Raw genomic sequence first — 17,690 nt, 5'->3', positions numbered from 1 at the left:
CTTGTCGTGCTGTATCTGGGTCCCAGCTCAGGCCTAGGGAGGGTTTTCTCATGGCTGTGGCCTAGACCTGGAACTCACTTTGGTGATGAGTTCACCGACAACACCTCAGAGATAAGAAAATCAAGAACCCAAGGGGTTATTTAACCAAGCTCACCCTACTGGTTAGCACCTAACCAAAACCAAAGTCCTTTGTTTTCTGGACCATGGCCTTTTCTGTCCCAACGTAATGCCTCATACTCGTGCAGAACTGGGGACTCCCATCTGAGATGGGGAAGGGTTTTGAGAAAGAAAAGTCTTAACCGTGGCCGTGCTAGTCACTTGCGTGAAACCAAAACTTCTTGAATTGGCCGAATGATGGGCAGCCCTTTCTGGGCCGATGCTTAGTGTCCCCAAATAGAGTTTATGACAGCAGCACATGATAGAATCCTTAAAGATGGAGTCTTCTGAAATGAAATCATGAAATTGTGTGGGCAAAAGAGTAATTTGAAATTGGATGGCAGCAAATTACAAAGGTCATTTTGGATAAAGCACAGCAGACAAAATAGATTCCAAAGTTTAAATCTCTTCTGGGGTGTATATGAAGCTCACAGGCAAAGGTGATAATTTTGAACAGAGTTTGAATCAACACTAATTAAAGTCTTATCATTCTCACACACACACAAACACACACACACCCCCACTCTAGGCCCTTTATTTTGGGCAGGGTTAAAGTTTCGCTGGGTGGAATCTGGCCTCCTAGGAGAAACTGAATACTATTTCACACAGACTGCAAAGTCTTATGGCAAGATCACTGGATTAAAACTCACTTCAGGGCATGACCCTGCTGCTGACTGGTTCTTCGAGGCCTCAGCCAGGGTCTCTCCCTCATTCTGCAGGTTCTGACTTCCAGGTCTGTTACCCCGCACGGTGTCCACACCCCCACGTGTACCACTTCAGCATCTCAAAGGTGATGATGCTGCATCTTTAAAGTGAGGCAACTGGGTGAGACCAGACGGCAGAAACTCAAATGCAAACTAGAGAGCTCAGGCCACATTCTAAGGAAGCAGCTGTTCTCAGCTCCAATCAAATTTACCGTGTTGGATTGTGGCTCCAGGTTTTACTAATCAATCAGTGTTTCAAAAGAAATTGAGAGTTCAGTTATTTGTGGGAAATATCTTTTTTTTTTTTTTTTTTGAGACAGAGTCTCTCTCTGTTGCCCAGGCTAGAGTGAGTGCCGTGGCGTCAGCCTAGCTCACAGCAACCTCAAACTCCTGAGCTCAAGCGATCCTCCTGTCTCAGCCTCCCGAGTAGCTGGGACTACAGGCATGCGCCACCATGCCCGGCTAATTTTTTCTATATAGATTTTTAGTTGGCCATATAATTTCTTTCTATTTTTAGTAGAGATGGGGTCTCGCTCTTGCTCAGGCTGGTCTCGAACTCCTGAGCTCAAATGATCCGCCCACCTCGGCCTCCCAGAGTGCTAGGATTACAGGCGTGAGCCACCGCGCCCGGCCGAAATATCTTGATTTTTAAGTGTTAGCCACTAATTCAAAAAATATTATAGTACAAACAAAAAAGAAAAATGTAAAAACCTATGCAGTCAAACATGTGTATCTACCAGCTGGAATTGGCCTTCTGGCTACCAATTTTGTACATTATAGACTAGATATGAAAGTTCTTTCCAGCTCATCATGTCTGTGATTCTGAATCTCTGCTAGGCAAATCCTTGAGCAAGTTGCTTGACCTCCCTGGGGCTCTTTCTTCATCTGTAAAATGTGGATGTTGATTCCTGCTTTGAATACCCCACCAGGGTACTGTGAAACTTCACACTTTGCTATAGTGATTAGAAAAAAAAGAAAGAAAGAAAGCTAGGAAGGCAGGAAGGAAAGAAAGAAGGAAAAAAATCCCCTTTGCAAATGATAGGGCTTGGTAGTTATGAGGAATTACTCTAACTTCAAGGGAGACAACCCAACCCAGAGAAGATAAATACCGATGTGATAAAGAAGTGTTCTTTGGCAGGGTCTACCATGTCTTGTATTTGAATTCATTAAACATTTGATAATTTAATAAAGGCCTGAGAGAGACCTACCCTTCCATCCGGAGTCCTGGGACCAGAGTATGGTGGAGCCTCACCCATCAGAACTGGCCACACATCAAAAAATTCCTAGGAGTGAAAAAAACAATAATTACATGTTTTGAAGGTAGATTAAGAAAAAGAGATTAAGAAAAGAAGTCCCACCTGTATGAGTCATCTATTGCTGAAATTTGGAAGGTGGGAAGAGCTCTGTGAAACCTGAGTTTGGAAAGGCTATGAGACTCACTAGACTTGGAGGATAATCACATCTACCCTTCAAAACACTGATGAGTTGGGCCTGTCTAGCCATTTGCCAAAAATGTGGGAGATGAGTTGTTGGATATGAGAGGGAAGATAGGGCCTGCATGGCTAAGAAATTTACCTTGAGAACATGCCAAGCATGTGATCAAAGGTTTGGCTAAAATAATGTCCCTTGCAGTGTCATTTGTCAGATGAAAAATTAGAACTAACTTAAGTGTTCAATAAAAGGGCACTTATTAAATCAATTATGGCACATATAATAAAATGATGTTATATCCATACATCCTGTGTATGGATTGAAAAGATGTCTGCGATATACTGGTGAGTGAAAAATGTGAGGGACCAGAATAATATATCACATGACCCTGATGCCTAATTATATATAGAAAATGCTGTGAACACATTCACAACAAAGCATTCACAACTGGTTTTATCTGGGTCATTGGAATGAGACTGTAATGTATTTAGAAATGTTTCCATAATAAACTTCATTGATTCTGTAATCAGGAAAAGAATTCCCATATAAGAAAGAAAAAAAGATACAATGATACTAAATATGGACAGAGAGACCCACATCTGGGATCCCAAAAGAAAGATTTGACAGCTCTAAGATAAGCAGGAAACATTAGCCTGAGGCTATCTCTGTACTTTGAGTCCCTGTGTAATAATTTCAGTTCCTACATAACAAACTGCAACCTGACTTAGTACATAAACAAACCAAACCTAATTTAGGAATCTACGCTGTGGAGTGGAGCTTTGAGCCTTTCTGGTCCTGAGTGCTGCCTGACTCATGAATCGTTCTTTTTTTTTTTTGAGACAGAGTCTTATTCTGTTACCTGGGCTAGAGTGCCATGGCATTAGCCTAGCTCACAGCAACCTCAAACTCCTGGGCTCGAGCAATCTTACTGCCTCAGCCTCCCAAGTAGCTGGGACTACAGGCATGCACCACCGTGCCCGGCTAATTCTTTTTTTTTTCCTATATGTTTTTAGTTCTCCAGCTAATTTCCTTCTATTTTTTTTTTAGTAGAGATGGGGTCTCGCTCTTGCTCATGCTTTGTCTCGAACTCCTGAGCTCAAACAATCCTCCCACCTTGGCCTCCCAAAGTGCTAAGATTATAGGCATGAGCCACTGCGCCCCGCCCTCATGAATTGTTCTTTCTTCTAATGAACTCTGTTAAATTTATTTTGTCTAAAGTTTTTCTTTAACACGAGAGAAGAGAAAAAGAGCCAGAAAAGGTCGAGTCCTTCTTGATCCTGAAGTGTATTAGGTGCTGCTGTTGCTACTCGTGTTGAGTCCAGAACCGTAGCTGGACATGGGTCTGGAGGACAAACAAAAGATGCTGACCGGATCCAGAGATCCCAAGGAGGAGGAAGAGGAAGAGGAGGAATTAGTGGATCCCCTAGCAATAGTGAGAGAACAATGCAAGCAGCTGGAGAAATGTGTAAAGGCCCGGGAGCGGCTAGAGCTCTGTGATGAGCGTGTGTCTCCCCCGGATCACATACAGAAGAGGATTGCACAGAGGAGCTCTTTGACTTCTTGCATGCAGGGGACCACTGCGTGGCCCACAAACTCTTCAACAGCTTGAAATGAATGTGCAGACTCATTTACCTCAGTCTTCATCACCTGGGCATCAGGATACTTCCTTATGGATTTGAACATGCCATTTGTTTTTAATTTGTGTAAAAGTTCATATGAACCTCATGGATTTTGGCTTAGGCAAGTAGCTTCTATGTAATTAGCAGGGATTCCATCTAAATAAAATTTTGGGAACTGCAAAAAAAAAAAAAAAAAAAAAAAAAAAGATCCAGAAAAGGAGCTGCACAGTCTTCCAGCTTCAGGAGAAGCCAACACCACGTGGGCTCTTCTCTGTTACTTCTCTGGTTTCCTTTGCACGTGGAGCAGCAAAGCTCGTGTTGGGCCAAGTCTGGGCCTGGCATGGAAGGCCTCCATGCTCCAGTGCCCTCTCTGTTCATTCATCTGTTACTATTTAGGGACAAACAATGATCTGTTAGTGCTGGGATATTGTGGGTAGGATGCCAACCCCACCTTGTTCCTCTCTTGTTTGAACATGTTTGTCTTGGTGGTTTGATTATTTTAATATCATCCAGAGAAGAAGCAGAAAGGAGTCCACATGAAATGTAGATGCCATGACCTTGCCCTTCTGCCCCGTTGGGCTTTTTCTGGGTTACTGACAACAGGAAGAAATTCAATTCTAGGTGAAAATATAACTGGGCCCTACCTGAGCCCCACAGCCTGCTGCTAGACATACAGAGATGAGTAAGGCCCAGCTCGTGCCCTGAAAGGGCTCACTGTCCCACAAAGGAGACAAGTACTCAGGTAACTATAGCAAGGTACGTGGGGCAAAACCAAAAAAAATAAAAATAAAAAACACAGTGGGCCGGGCGCGGTGGCTCAGGCCTGTAATCCTAGCACTCTGGGAGGCCGAGGCGGGTGGATCGCTCAAGGTCAGGAGTTCGAGACCAGCCTGAGCAAGAGCGAGACCCCGTCTCTACTAAAAATAGAAAGAAATTATACGGACAACTAAAAATATATATATAGAGAAAAATTAGCCGGGCATAGTGGCGCATGCCTGTAGTCCCAGCTACTCGGGAGGCTGAGGCAGAAGGATCGCTTAAGCCCAGGAGTTTGAGGTTGCTGTGAGCTAGGCTGACGCCACGGCACTCACTCTAGCCTGGGCAACAAAGTGAGACTCTGTCTCAAAAAAAAAAAAAAAAACACAGTGGAAGGAAATGCTAGAGGAGCCCAGAAGAAGAACAAAGATTTTGAGCTGACACCTCATGTAGCCAAGCACTGTGTAGATCTGAAGATTGTCCCAAGGAGAATAGAAGTTGTCAAACAAGGGGTTGGTTGGAGAGCTGGACATATCTACAACTTCTCTCTCTTTCCCTCCTGCCCTCCCTCCCTCCCTCCTTCCTTCCTTCCTTTCTTTTCCTTTTCTTTTTTCTTTTTTTTTTTGGAAACAGGGTCTCTCGAAATCCCGACCTCAAGCAATCCTCATGCCTTGGCCTCCCACAGTGCTAGGATTACAGACGTGAGGCACTGTGACTGGCCCATCCTTTCTTCCTTAACAGCTTAATTGAGATTTAATTCATATACAATGCAATAATTCATCTATTTAAAGTGTACAGTTTATGGTCAGCCACACAAGGCATAGAAAGAAGAACGAGCAATGGGAGAGTCGATTTGGGAAAACATGGCTGAAAAATGTCGCTGGGAGCCACATTGACCTCCGCCTCCTTAGCTGCTGTATCGGCCCCAAATCTGGCCCTGAGCATGTGAGGGACCGGATCTCAGCATCTATCTGCCTCCACCTCAATCGCCTGGGCTAGAAAAATCATGGCAAAGGTTTACACCCAACTTTCGGTGCATTTTCTGAGAATTCCTGAAGTTAGCAACTTTCTTCTGGACTTTCAACCTATATAGAAACTTCTTTGTCACTCGCCTTTTACCACCTCATCAGCCTACTTCTCATGAATGCTATTTTTTTTTTTTTTTCGTGACCCACTATGGAAAATACAGGTTGTTTTTACTCACTTGTGGCCTAGGTTGACATGTCTCATTTAAAAGCCAGTGCTACTTTCTTCAGTAAAGACCTACATAAAACATTTACAACCAGTCCACCCAGCCTCTTCCCTGAGCAACCGAATGCATGACAAGACTCTGGCCTCCATCCAGTGTCTATCTAAACTTTTCTTAGAAATGTCTGTTCCTGGCCAGGCATGGTGGCTCACATCCGTAATCCTAGCACTCTGGGAGGCCAAGGCGGGAGGATCGCTTGAGCTCAGGACCAGCCTCAGCAGAGTGAGACCCTATCTCTACTAAAAATAAAAAAATTAGCCGGGCATTGTAGCACATGCCTGTAGTCCCAGCTTCTTGGGAGGCTGAGGCAGGAGTGTCGCTTGAGCCCAGGAGTTTGAGGTTGCTGTGAGCTAGGCTGACGCCACGGCACTCTAGCCCGGGCAACAGAGTGAGACTCTGTCTCAAAAAAAAAAAAAAAGTCTGTTCCTGAAATTTTCTCACCTTCTGCTTGGTCATGTCTAAGAGACCCACAGAATATCTGTCACAGTTGAGGAAGGCCCGGACTGTGTACAGAGCTTTGTGGAACTGTCTCTCGATGTCCGTAAGTTCTTCAAAGACTTTGCTCCCAGACCACAGCAGTATCTGAAGAAATACAAACACATATTCAAAGATTTTGAGGCACAAAGCAGCAGCTCCCTTAGCTAGAGAATAACGATTCTGTAAAGTTCTCTAGAGTTTATTTCATTTAACCCTCATAATAACCCAGAGAAATACACAGGATAATTATCCCCATTTTGTAGATGAAGAAACTGAGGCTCAGAGAGGTAAAGTAACTGGCTAGCTTACATTGGGTCCAACTCTTTCCGTTTCCTTTATCTCATGGGTTGTTAATAAAAATAACATCAAACGGCCGGGCGCGGTGGCTCACGCCTGTAATCCTAGCACTCTGGGAGGCCGAGGTGGGTGGATCGTTTGAGCTCAGGAGTTCGAGACCAGCCTGAGCAAGAGCCAGACCCCATCTCTACTAAAAATAGAAAGAAATTATATGGACAGCTAAAAATATATATAGAAAAAATTAGCCGGGCATGGTGGCGCATGCCTGTAGTCCCAGCTACTCGGGAGGCTGAGACAGGAGGATCGCTTGAGCTCAGGAGTTTGAGGTTGCTGTGAGCTAGGCTGACGCCACGGCACTCACTCTAGCCTGGGCAACAGAGTGAGACTCTGTCTCCAAAAAAAAAAAAAAAAAAATAACATCAAACACTAACTGAGCACCAGTGCCCTACATCCATTATCTCACTACTGTGGCAATCTTTCCAGGGTGGCACCATAATTATCCCCATTTTTCAAACGGAGAGACCGAAGCATAGAGGGATTAGTGACCTGCTCAGGGTCTTAGAGCTAGTCTATGGCTGAGCAGAGATTCAAATCCAAGCTGTCTGACCACATCAGTGCATCAGAAGAAGGCCATGTCCAGTCCACTGCGCCCAGCCCCTTACCTGGCCACGTCGAGTCTCGCAGTTGTGCAGGTAACTCAGGTGGTACACTTTCATGATTAGATTTGCAAAGTTGAGGTACTTGAGAAGAATCTAAAAATCAAACAGCATGAGGGGAAGCAGATGAGAAGGAAAACTCTCTCCTCTGGCTGCTTCTAGTATCAGCAAATGCCTGAATATTTTAAAAGCTTCATCAGAGGCAATTTTGGCAGATGGATCATAGGACGCAGGCTCATAAAATGTTCCATAATGAATGTAAAACACACAGAATACAGAATATCAAAGTTGATGGGGTGAATTAATGAAAAATAGCTACTATTTCTTGAATTTGACCATGGTAAGTCATTTATTGATGTTATATGATTATCACAAGTACCCTGTGAGGTGGATACTGGAAAATCAGCACCATTTTACAAATAAGAAAACTGAGATTCAGAGAAGTTAAGTAACTTGCCCAAGTCAAACAGCTAGCTATTGGCAGAGCCAGAACAATGATCCCTCCATTTCTGATTTCAAAGCCCAACATCGTAACCATCATTTTGTCCTGCCTCCCTCAGAAAGCATCAGATGAATTCCCTGTCTCACAGATGGAGAAACTGAGGCCAGGCCAAACAGCAAGGCTCAGGGGACTCCTTGAGCTAGGAGAATGTGCTGGCGTGGCCAGCTTTAGTTTCCAAAGCATTCTCACCTCTTCGTCTCTGTTGGTGAAGTGAGGTCCTTCCACTTTGTTCACAGCCATGATTATGGCCACCACGTCCTTCCCATTCATGATGGGGGAAGCCAAGATATTCTTGGTCTGGTACTCTGTGAGAGTGTCCACAAAGTCACAGAAATGCTCATCCTGAAGGAAGACAGAGACAAGCATGGGTAGGCAAATAAAGGACAAGGCCAATACAACAACCCAAAGCCCCTTGTTGACAAGGGAATGAAGACATTCCCATCCGCTCCCCTTCAGCAGGGGCAGGGCAATCAGATGATTTCTGCCATGGAAGCTTCCAAAATCCAGTGGAAGAAGAAGGCCTAACATGCAACTCGCTGAGGGCTATGGAGATGTGTGCAATGCACCGTGAGGGCCCGGGGGTGGAGTGCAGGGGGTGACTTTGCCCGCGGGAGGAGATGTAGAGAAGGCTTTCTTGAGGAGCTGACCACTAAGCCTGGAGTAGAAACTCGAGTGAGAGCTAGAGGGAGCTGGGGAAGAGACTTTAGTGAGAACGACAGTGACAGTTGCTAGCAGGCTTTACCTGCATCATCTTATTTTAATCCTTCCCATAACCTCTGAGATAGGTAACATTGGTAGCCCACTCACAGAGGGGGGAACAGTAACTCAAGAAGGTTAATGTTACTTGTGTGTGTGACTTCAGAACCTGCCCTCTTGGACCGGGTGCAGTGGCTCATGCCTGTAATCCCTGCACTCTGGGAGGCCAAAGTGGGAGGACTGCTTGAGTTTAGGAGTTTGAGACCAGCCTGACCAAAAGCAAGACCCTATCTCTTTAAAAAAAAAAAAAAAAAAAAAAAGAAGAACCTGGCCTCAGCTCTGCTGCCTCTTGGAGAAGCCTGAATAAGGTGGGACTTGGGTCCAGGTCATTAAGTAATGATTTGTTATTTTCAGCTTTTTAAATAATCCAGTTCTAGCACCACACAGCCAGCCCACTCTATATCCCCATTCCACAAATCTTAGTGGAAGACCCACTGTGTGTCGGGCCTTATGCTGAGCACTGGGGATACAGGTTACTAAGACTCAGGCCAGCTCGCAGATGAATCAATAATAGTAACACAGGCCATGAGGGCATGGCTCAAAGCTCTGGGAAAATACAGGAACACCCACCCCACACTCTTCCCCAAAGCCATCTGTACTGCAGTCCATGTGGTCAGAATGAGGAAACAGAGCCTGAATTGTTGTCTTAAATCAAAAGAATCCATCTTTCTGTTTCCTGGTAGCACTGTGAGGTTTTTGGACTGTCAGCATTGCTTGGGACATAGGCCAGCCCAAACATGCACAGTTCATGCTGTTCTGAGAGTGGAAATATATTTCACAGAGGCAATTCACAGAGCTCTTCTAAAACCAAGTCTGCAGAATCTTTCCACAACCAGAAATTCCGAGTGTAATGCTCTGCATCTTTGGAGTGGGATTAAATAAATAGGCAATGCCATAATTATCAGCAAAGCTGTTTCAAACCAGGTGAAGGGTAAAGTAATTAAGAGAAGCCTGCAGTGCTCTACTGGAATTAGCATTTGAGGATTAAGCAAAATCTCTAAAGAGGCATTAGCCAAGAAGAGTTTTCTGTGTCATTCTCTGAGGATACTGATGAGTTCCTGAGCACAAGTCTGGGTGGGGCGTACTTAGATTCATTTCATGAAGTCAGTTCAGTTTTGCAATATGCACTCCTATCAGGGAAAGAAAATACTGGGGCCTTATTTGCATGGGAAGCAGATACTACTGAACCTACCAGAATGCTCTTTCCCACTGAGTTCTCAGCCCTGGAACTTCCCTCTTGAGCACTCCAGTTACCAGTGGACTGGCATCTACACAATCATTGCCTTTCCTGTATTTTCAGCATATAAAGTGTTCTAAACAACCATGTCATAGAACCTCAGATTATTAGAGGCAGAAGGAGACTTAGAAGCCTTTCAGCTCAAATCCTGAAATCAGAGGCCCAGCTAGGGGAAGCCCAGAGTCATTCATTCCTTCAGGGAGCAATAACAGAGTGTCTTCTATATGGTAGGCACTATTCTACACTCTAGGCTATAGCAGTGAACAAAAAGGGTGGATTTCTTGCCCTGGCAAAGCTTACATTCAAATGGGGCAGACAGACAAAAAACAAGTAAACAACTAAGCATTCTCCCTCCAGTTTGTGATAATTGCTTTGGAGGAAATAAACTGGGTGATGCTGTAGAAAGGGAGGGGAAGGATAACAGGACAAAGCTACAAAACTTTCATGAGGTTTTCAGACCGTCAGCGTTGCCTGGGACACAGGCCAGCTGCAACATACACAGAGTGCCTTGTACATGCCAGGCACGCTTCTAGGCCCTGGCCTACAGCAGTGAACAAGAGGGGTGGATTTCTTGCCCTGGTGAAGGGAGGCCTCTTTGAAGACATAACGCTGAGCAGAGAGCTGAAGGGTCAAAGGGGCCAGACATGTGGAGCACAGTCCCTGCAGGGGGCATAGAGAATGCAAAGGCCAGTGGGTAGGAATGAGCTCGGCCCATTGGAGAAACAGAAAAAAGATCAATGTAGCAGAAACACAGAGAAGGAGAAGGAGAGGCAAAGTAGAGGGTAGGGAACTTAGAGAGGCGGGCAGGGGCCAGACCCTGCAGGACTTTAGAGGATGGTAAACAGTTTAGACTTTAAAGTGCAATGTAACATTGCTTCTCATTCTTGGATTCCCCAATTCACCTTTTCAAACATTCACAGTGGGCTGAGCACAGTGGCTCACGCCTGTAATCCCAGCACTTTGAGAGCTGGAGGCAGGAGGATTGCTTAAGGCCAGGAGATGGAGACCAGCCTGGGCAGCATAGAAAGACCCCCACCTCTGGCTCGAGAGAGCACGTCCCAGTGGTCCCAGCTATCAGGAGGCTAAGGCGGGAGGATCCCTTGAGCCCAGGAATTAGAGGTTATAGTGAGCTATGGCCAGGCCACTGCACTCCAGCCTGGGCAACAGAGTGAGACCCTGTCTCTAAAAACAAACAAACAAACAGAAAAAAAAAAGCAAAAAAAGTGATGATGAGATCAACTGTTTATTGAATAATGATGACGTGCTAGGCTCAGAGCCAGACAACTTAGATATATACTACTTTATTAATTCTCACGTCAGCCCTGCCAAATAGAACTGTCATCGTCCCCATTTTATAGACAACTCCCTTGCTGGTAAGTGGCACAGCTTTTCTACTCATTCATTCATTGATTGGTTCATTGATTAATTGACTCATTCATTCGTATTTACCAAGCACTGGCTCTGTGCCAGGCATTGGGTCTGCCAAGATCAGTAGGATGAGGTTGTTTTTATTGGGTCCTCATGGTGTAGTGGGATATCATGTAAAACATGAGCCCAAATTTAAACCGTAATGTGAAACAGACCCCCATAGGTTGGGGGATAATAACCTGGGCACCTAGAGAGGGAGGGACTTGTCCTATGAGTGGCTTCAGGGACCACTCAGCACATTGTCAGTAGTTGAAACCTCTATGAGCCTCAGTTTCCCCTTTGGTAAAGGGAAACCTCCCTGAGGTTTTTCTGATCTAGCATGCTGAGTCCCAGGTGTCGCAGGAAGGGAAGGAGAGCAGGGCAGACAACAGATATACGAGTCTCTAGAAATGAGTCTTCTTGGCTCCAGTGTTCAGAAATGAGATTTATTGGCTATGGAAAGTGCTGGGGAAGGACTGTCATTTAGTTGTTCACTCGCTCAGTAAACTGAATGAATACCCACTCTGTTCCAGGCACTGGACTAGATGCTGGGGCCAGCAGGGAGTAACACAGACAGGGACAGACAGACTTCACAGGCTTTCCTGCTTGGAGAAAAGGAAAATAAATCCTGAATGGCAAGTAGGGTTTCCAGAGTTATTAATAAAACTACAGGATGCCCAGTTAAATTTGAATTTCAGATAAACAATAAATCATTTTTTAGTGTAAGTATGTCCTAAATATTGCACGGGACATACTTATGCTAAAATTTTATTGTTTGTTTATCTAAAATTCAAGCCTAACTGGCCATCTTATAGGGGGCCAAGAGGTTCAGCACAGTCCTGAAAAATCCCATTCTTGATTTCACATTGCAACAATGCAACAATTGCAACAATTTCCCAGGTTTTTCTAGGGCACTGCAGGCTAAGAGTATCATTTGTCGGTGGTTCAGGGATGACCCAGCCCCCAGTCCACAAACATCTTCCTCCTCCTCCTCCGCCCAACTCCCAGAGTCCTGCCCAGAGCCATAAATTGAGTAAGAGTTTATGAAGCAAACATGCAAACACCAAGTACACAAGGATGGCTGGCCTGGACTGACTTTCCTCCCAGGCGTGAGTCATTGGCCAGGCAGACTGACCCAGGCCCGAAAGCTTCCAGGGAAGGTCAGGCATGGCTTTCAGGGTGAATTGTTAGGGTTGAACAGGAAGCAACTCTCCGTCCCTTAGCACAGAAGCTCAGCAAACTGGTAAGCTAGAATCTCTTAGAATCAGAGAATCTTCCTAAATCCTCAACCCCTGTTAACACCAGGGTCTATAGAAACTCTCAGGATCTCTCTTCTCTGCCTTCCCAGAAACAGAATCCAAACTGAAAGCTTCAAGGACAAGATTGGGTTCTTCTTCAATTTCCGCACAGACCTGGTACAGCATCCATCACTTGGAATAGATCCTCAACATCAAAGTAGTCCGGATATTAACACGCAAGAGCTTGCTGTTACAAGGTGACAAGAATACTGCTACATAAGAAATAAATGATTCCCTCGTTTAATCCTTACAACAAAGCTGAGAGGTGGCTATTATCACCCCATTTCATAAATTAGGAGATGAACCCAGACAGGCTAAATGATTTGCCAAGGCTATATTCTTAGAAAGTGACAGAGTCATGAATTCACACCCAGATCTGACTTCAAAGCATAACAGCTTAACTTGCTGCTGTATGATTCAAAATGACCTTTCTTAAATAATACCCAGTGCAATGCCCTCACTTAATAGATGAGGAGGGAGCATAGGACAGCAGACGGGGGGGGGGGGGGGGGGGGGGAGTGGGCTCCAGGCCAGAGCGCCTGGGTTCAAATTCCCAGTCTGCCATTTTCTCTGTGTAACCCTGAGCATGTTAGCAAAGCTTTCTGGGTTTCGGTTTCATCATCTGTGAAACAGGCATTATAAGAGTTACAACATAAGATTGTTATCAAGTAAAGTGGGCGAGACAATCCATCTTGGCTACAATTAAAGTCTAGAGAGTTGAAAGCATCCTGAGTGGAGGCCCATTGCCCCACCCCTGCGTGCCCCAGGGGACCCCCTGCCCAGGGTCACCTGTGCTTAGTTTCTTTATCTATTAAATGAAGCAGTTTAAGATAGCCTCTCCCTCCCCTCTCTTTAACTTTAAGACCCTTAGTCTGAAATAAGGCCAGAGGTAAGGTAAGCACAAAGTCACACGATGGCCAGGGGCTGAATCTTGGAAAAGACTGAACACAGCTCCTGATGTGGCTGGGTCCTGCTGTGGCGGGGCATTCTTTTGGGTACGACAGGTCTAAAGAAATGGTTGTATAATTACTTGACCGTGAATCATTTTTTTTTTTTCTCTCTTTTAGAGACAGAATCTCACTCTGTTGCCCAGGCTGGCATGCAGTGGTATGATCATAACTCATTGCAGCCTTGAACTCCTGGGCTCAAGCGATCCTCCCACCTCAGCCTCCTACAGTGTTGAGATGATAGGCGTGAGCCACCACACCCAGCTTGATTGTCCATCTTTTATGCCAGGTATTTCCTGAGCACCTGCTTTATGCTAGACACTATGTTGCCTCCTGGGCTAAATGCCTGGTGGATAAAACAGAGATGGTCCCTGGCCTCAGACCTCATTGTGATAAGTGGTTTTAGGGAGGAGACTATAACAGGGAGATCAAGGAGGGCCTCCCTGAGGAAGGGACTTTTAAGCTGAGATCTAAAGGATGAGTAGGAGTTGGCCCGGGCAGAGGGCTACATGGAGAACTGCATTACATACAGCCTTTAAAAGCCAGTGTAGGCCGGGCGCGGTGGCTCACGCCTGTAATCCTAGCACTCTGGGAGGCCGAGGCGGGTGGATTGCTCAAGGTCAGGAGTTCGAGACCAGCCTGAGCGAGACCCCGTCTCTACTAAAAATAGAAAGACATTATATGGACACCTAAAAATCTATATAGAAAAAATTAGCCGGGCATAGTGGCGCATGCCTGTAGTCCCAGCTACTCGGGAGGCTGAGGCAGTAGGATCGCTTGAGCCCAGGAGTTTGAGGTTGCTGTGAGCTAAGCTGACGCCACGGCACTCACTCTAGCCTGGGCAACAAAGTGAGACTCTGTCTCAACAAAAAAAAAAAAAAAAAAAAAAAAAAGCCAGTGTCCAGAGAGGGAGAGTGATTTGCCCCAGGTGATCAAAGAGGTCTTTGTCAGAACTGCCCTTAGAATCCCATGGAACGCTGCACTCTTAGAAGAAAGAGCCAAGTGCTTAACCAAGTGACCAATGTTAACATTTCCAGTAATGCGACCGACTGCCCGTAAAGCAGGAGGAAAAACACATCGCTGCTGTGTTATTCCTGCCAGAAATGCAGGACCTGAGCCTAATCATGAAGAAATATCAGACACGCCCAAATGGAGGGACATTTCTCCAAAATATTTGGTTTGTATCCTTCAGACAGACTCAGGAACTTTCAGATTCAAGGAGACTGAGAGACAGTGCCATGTGGGCGTAATTGAGACTATTGGAGAAAATCCAATATGAACTGTTTATTAGATAATGGTGTTGTATCAGTGTTACATTTCCAGAATTTGATCATTGTACTGTGGCCAGGGAAGAAATGTCTCTGTTCTGGAAATACACAGTTAAGTACTTAGGGACAAAAGGTCACGATGTCCTCAACTTCCTCCCAAAGGGGTCAGAAAAAAATGGAGAGAGAGCTCAAAGGTGGCAGGATGGTAAGGATTAGTAAATTTGGATGAAAGATACACAGTTCTTTGAATTTTTTAAAACTCTTCTGTTTGGCCGGGCGCGGTGGCTCACGCCTGTAATCCTAGCACTCTGGGAGGCCGAGGTGGGCGGATCGTTTGAGCTCAGGAGTTCGAGACCAGCCTGAGCAAGAGCGAGACCCCACCTCTACTAAAAAAAATAGAAAGAAATTATATGGACAGCTAAAAATATATATAGAAAAAATTAGCCGGGCATGGTGGCGCATGCCTGTAGTCCCAGCTACTCGGGAGGCTGAGGCAGGAGGATCGCTTGAGCCCAGGAGTTTGAGGTTGCTGTGAGCTAGGCTGACGCCACGGCACTCTAGCCTGGGCAACAGAGTGAGACTCTGTCTCAAAAAAAAAAAAAAAAAAACTCTTCTGTTAAGTTTGAAACTTTTTTTCAAAATAAAGAGAAGTAAATAAACAAAGTAAGAAAGAGACACACCATGATGTCACCAGCCCAGTGTTGGTGGCCGTGGCCAACAGCTCCCCACCCCACGTGCATCCCAGAACCCCATGGGATGAGGCCTCACTGCCCTCTCTCTCATGGGGAAGAGAGTACCTCTTCTGTGTTGGGGACGTTGGCGATCTTTTTAGAGTGTGCAACGTGGCCCACGACGCCCATGTCCAGAGGGAAGACGATCTCCTGGTCTGGCATCACCAGGCAGTCCTCAAGGGCAGCGTCCTTGTGCACGTTGAAGAGCCGGGTGGCCAGCTCCGCGATGCCGTTGCGGGTCCGATACATGAACAGGCTCATGCGGTCTGCCTGCAGGAGGAAGCACAGCTTCCTCATGACGTTGAAGATGCTTTTCTCGGTCTGTAAGTTCTCCTGAAAGTCTCGCAGGAGATCAAAAATTATTTCACTCTCCTCTACGCTGCTCAGGGAGTGGTAAGTGCTGAAGTCCACAGCTGCCTCCTTGGCCCCCAGAAGGTCTGAGATGACCTTGGCCCGGTAGTGGATGTCGTAGTACTGTTTGGCAAAGCCAATATTTGAGTCCAGGAACTTCTCTACCTCTTCTGCTGTCACCTCCCCCATGGCTGGGAATTCCACTGGCGACTTCTGTGGAGGGGCTGAGCCTGAGGCCTTCTGCGGCACGTGGAATGTTCCCCTCCAACTGGGACTTCTCTGGGCCTGGTCTGTAAGTCACACTGAGACAGCTGCATACGAGCGGGAATGAACTTGGGAGATTAAGTCATTAATATTTCTCAAGAACAAGGATTATGGGGATCAGTGTGTTCCGGATGCTGCTGGGCCCCAGCAGGGAGAAGGTGAGAATTCTCTTTTCACCTTGGTCTACCAAGAGCTAAGAAGAGATTTCTGCACAGAGCTAAAGCAAAGATTGCAAACAGCCCAGGGACAACCTACTACTTACAGACATGTTTTCTCTGCCTTCTGTGGCAGTTTTCTCAAACATTTGACATACAAGCCTGACATTTACTGTTTAGGAGATTTCTTTAGCTCCTCTGTCCACATTCCTCCATGTCAGGAAGGGCTGGAGCTGAGGGACAGCTGCCCGCCAGCCTTCCCGTCCCCCTGGCCCTCACCCCACCCTTCCGTCCCCTTCCCCGATGTTCCCCAGTGGACCTTCCACCTGCATGGCCACTCATCCTGCTTCCCTCGTCTGTATCGTGGGTCTGGTACCTGTAGACTCAGATTTCACAATCTCTGCACTAAAGTCTTTCCCAGCTTTAGATTTCAAGGACTCTCTCGTTTGGGCATTCTAAGGGCTCTACTGAAAACAGCACACCTTTCATTCTTTCTCCTTTATTACAAAAGTAATACATGTTCACTGTAGAAAATACACAAAGAAGACAATTAAAATCATCCATAATCTGCTACTCAGAGGTAATCTCTAATTAACATTTTACTTTCTGTCCATTTCATAGAAGCTTCACCTTAAAAATATATTTCCTTTCAACCCATTTATTTGATCTTTCTCTTGGCACTTTTAATGTGATTTTTCTGGCTCCAGCCTGTACTTTCTTGGGTCGTCTGTCAGAAATGCACACAATGGTCCAGATGCTATCAACTCCAGTGAATCTTGAAATACCAGAATCCACACTCCTGCACACTAGGAAGGTGGAAACTTAACTTTAGTTTCCGTGACTGTATCTGCCAGAGCCTGGCATCTCTGCATGGTAAACACTGTGGAATACATGATTATAGAGAGTTGCTGGCACTTTGACCTTGGTAAATCATCTTTATTGGAAAGTAGATTACTTCCTTTATTGTAGAGTGTAATGAGTGCTTGGGGCTGCACCCATCCACGCTGTGTACACAGGAGCCCCCTGGCCTGGCAGCCCACGCAGCAACTGGAACTTCCCCAAACCCTCCCATCGTAACTGCCTGGAGCCCTCTGTCCCAGTGCACGTCCCCAGCTCTCTGCATGCCACTGCCTTCTTCTTGTTTTTAGTATTTTTTTCCTTTTGAAAAAATTTTAATAGATTTAGGGGGTCCAAGCTTAATTCCATTATAAGTATATATTAATATTATTTCATATATGGTGGTGAGGTCTGGGCTTTTAGTGTACCCATCGCCCAGATAGTGTACATTGTACCCCATAGCTGTACCCATTTTTTTCAACTCTCACCCACTCCCAGCCTCCCCTGCCACTGCCCTCTTAACCAGGTTCCAGTTCATGCTGGTCACCTGCAGTTATCTTATCCCAAGCAGCCCTCAACTGTCTCCTCCCCA

The 17,690-nt window shown here is 45.7% G+C and overlaps 1 protein-coding gene and 1 pseudogene across 2 annotated transcripts in view; one reads left to right on the top strand and one right to left on the bottom strand.

Annotated features, from left to right (window-relative positions):
- The window catches only part of PDE6A (phosphodiesterase 6A), a 60,868-nt gene extending 44,837 nt beyond the window's left edge, over nucleotides 1-16,031 (bottom strand). The window contains exons 1-5 of one of the 2 annotated variants that reach the window (XM_069484377.1): nucleotides 15,558-16,031; nucleotides 8,037-8,189; nucleotides 7,352-7,441; nucleotides 6,357-6,497; nucleotides 2,069-2,143 (exon numbers count right to left, since the gene is read on the bottom strand). In XM_069484377.1, the coding sequence (XP_069340478.1) occupies nucleotides 2,069-2,143; nucleotides 6,357-6,497; nucleotides 7,352-7,441; nucleotides 8,037-8,189; nucleotides 15,558-16,031 (933 nt within the window). The remainder of the gene's footprint in view (nucleotides 1-2,068; nucleotides 2,144-6,356; nucleotides 6,498-7,351; nucleotides 7,442-8,036; nucleotides 8,190-15,557) is intronic. The other variant, XM_069484378.1, reaches the window with a different exon arrangement.
- LOC138393217 (cytochrome b-c1 complex subunit 6, mitochondrial pseudogene) lies at nucleotides 3,577-4,082 on the top strand (annotated as a pseudogene).
- Nucleotides 16,032-17,690: the final 1,659 nt, after the last annotated feature.

This window comes from Eulemur rufifrons, chromosome 10, assembly GCF_041146395.1.
Source record: "Eulemur rufifrons isolate Redbay chromosome 10, OSU_ERuf_1, whole genome shotgun sequence".
Classification (NCBI taxonomy): Eukaryota; Metazoa; Chordata; class Mammalia; order Primates; family Lemuridae; genus Eulemur; species Eulemur rufifrons.
Note: the sequence above shows the minus strand (reverse complement) of the source record. Positions and strands in the feature narration are given on the sequence as shown.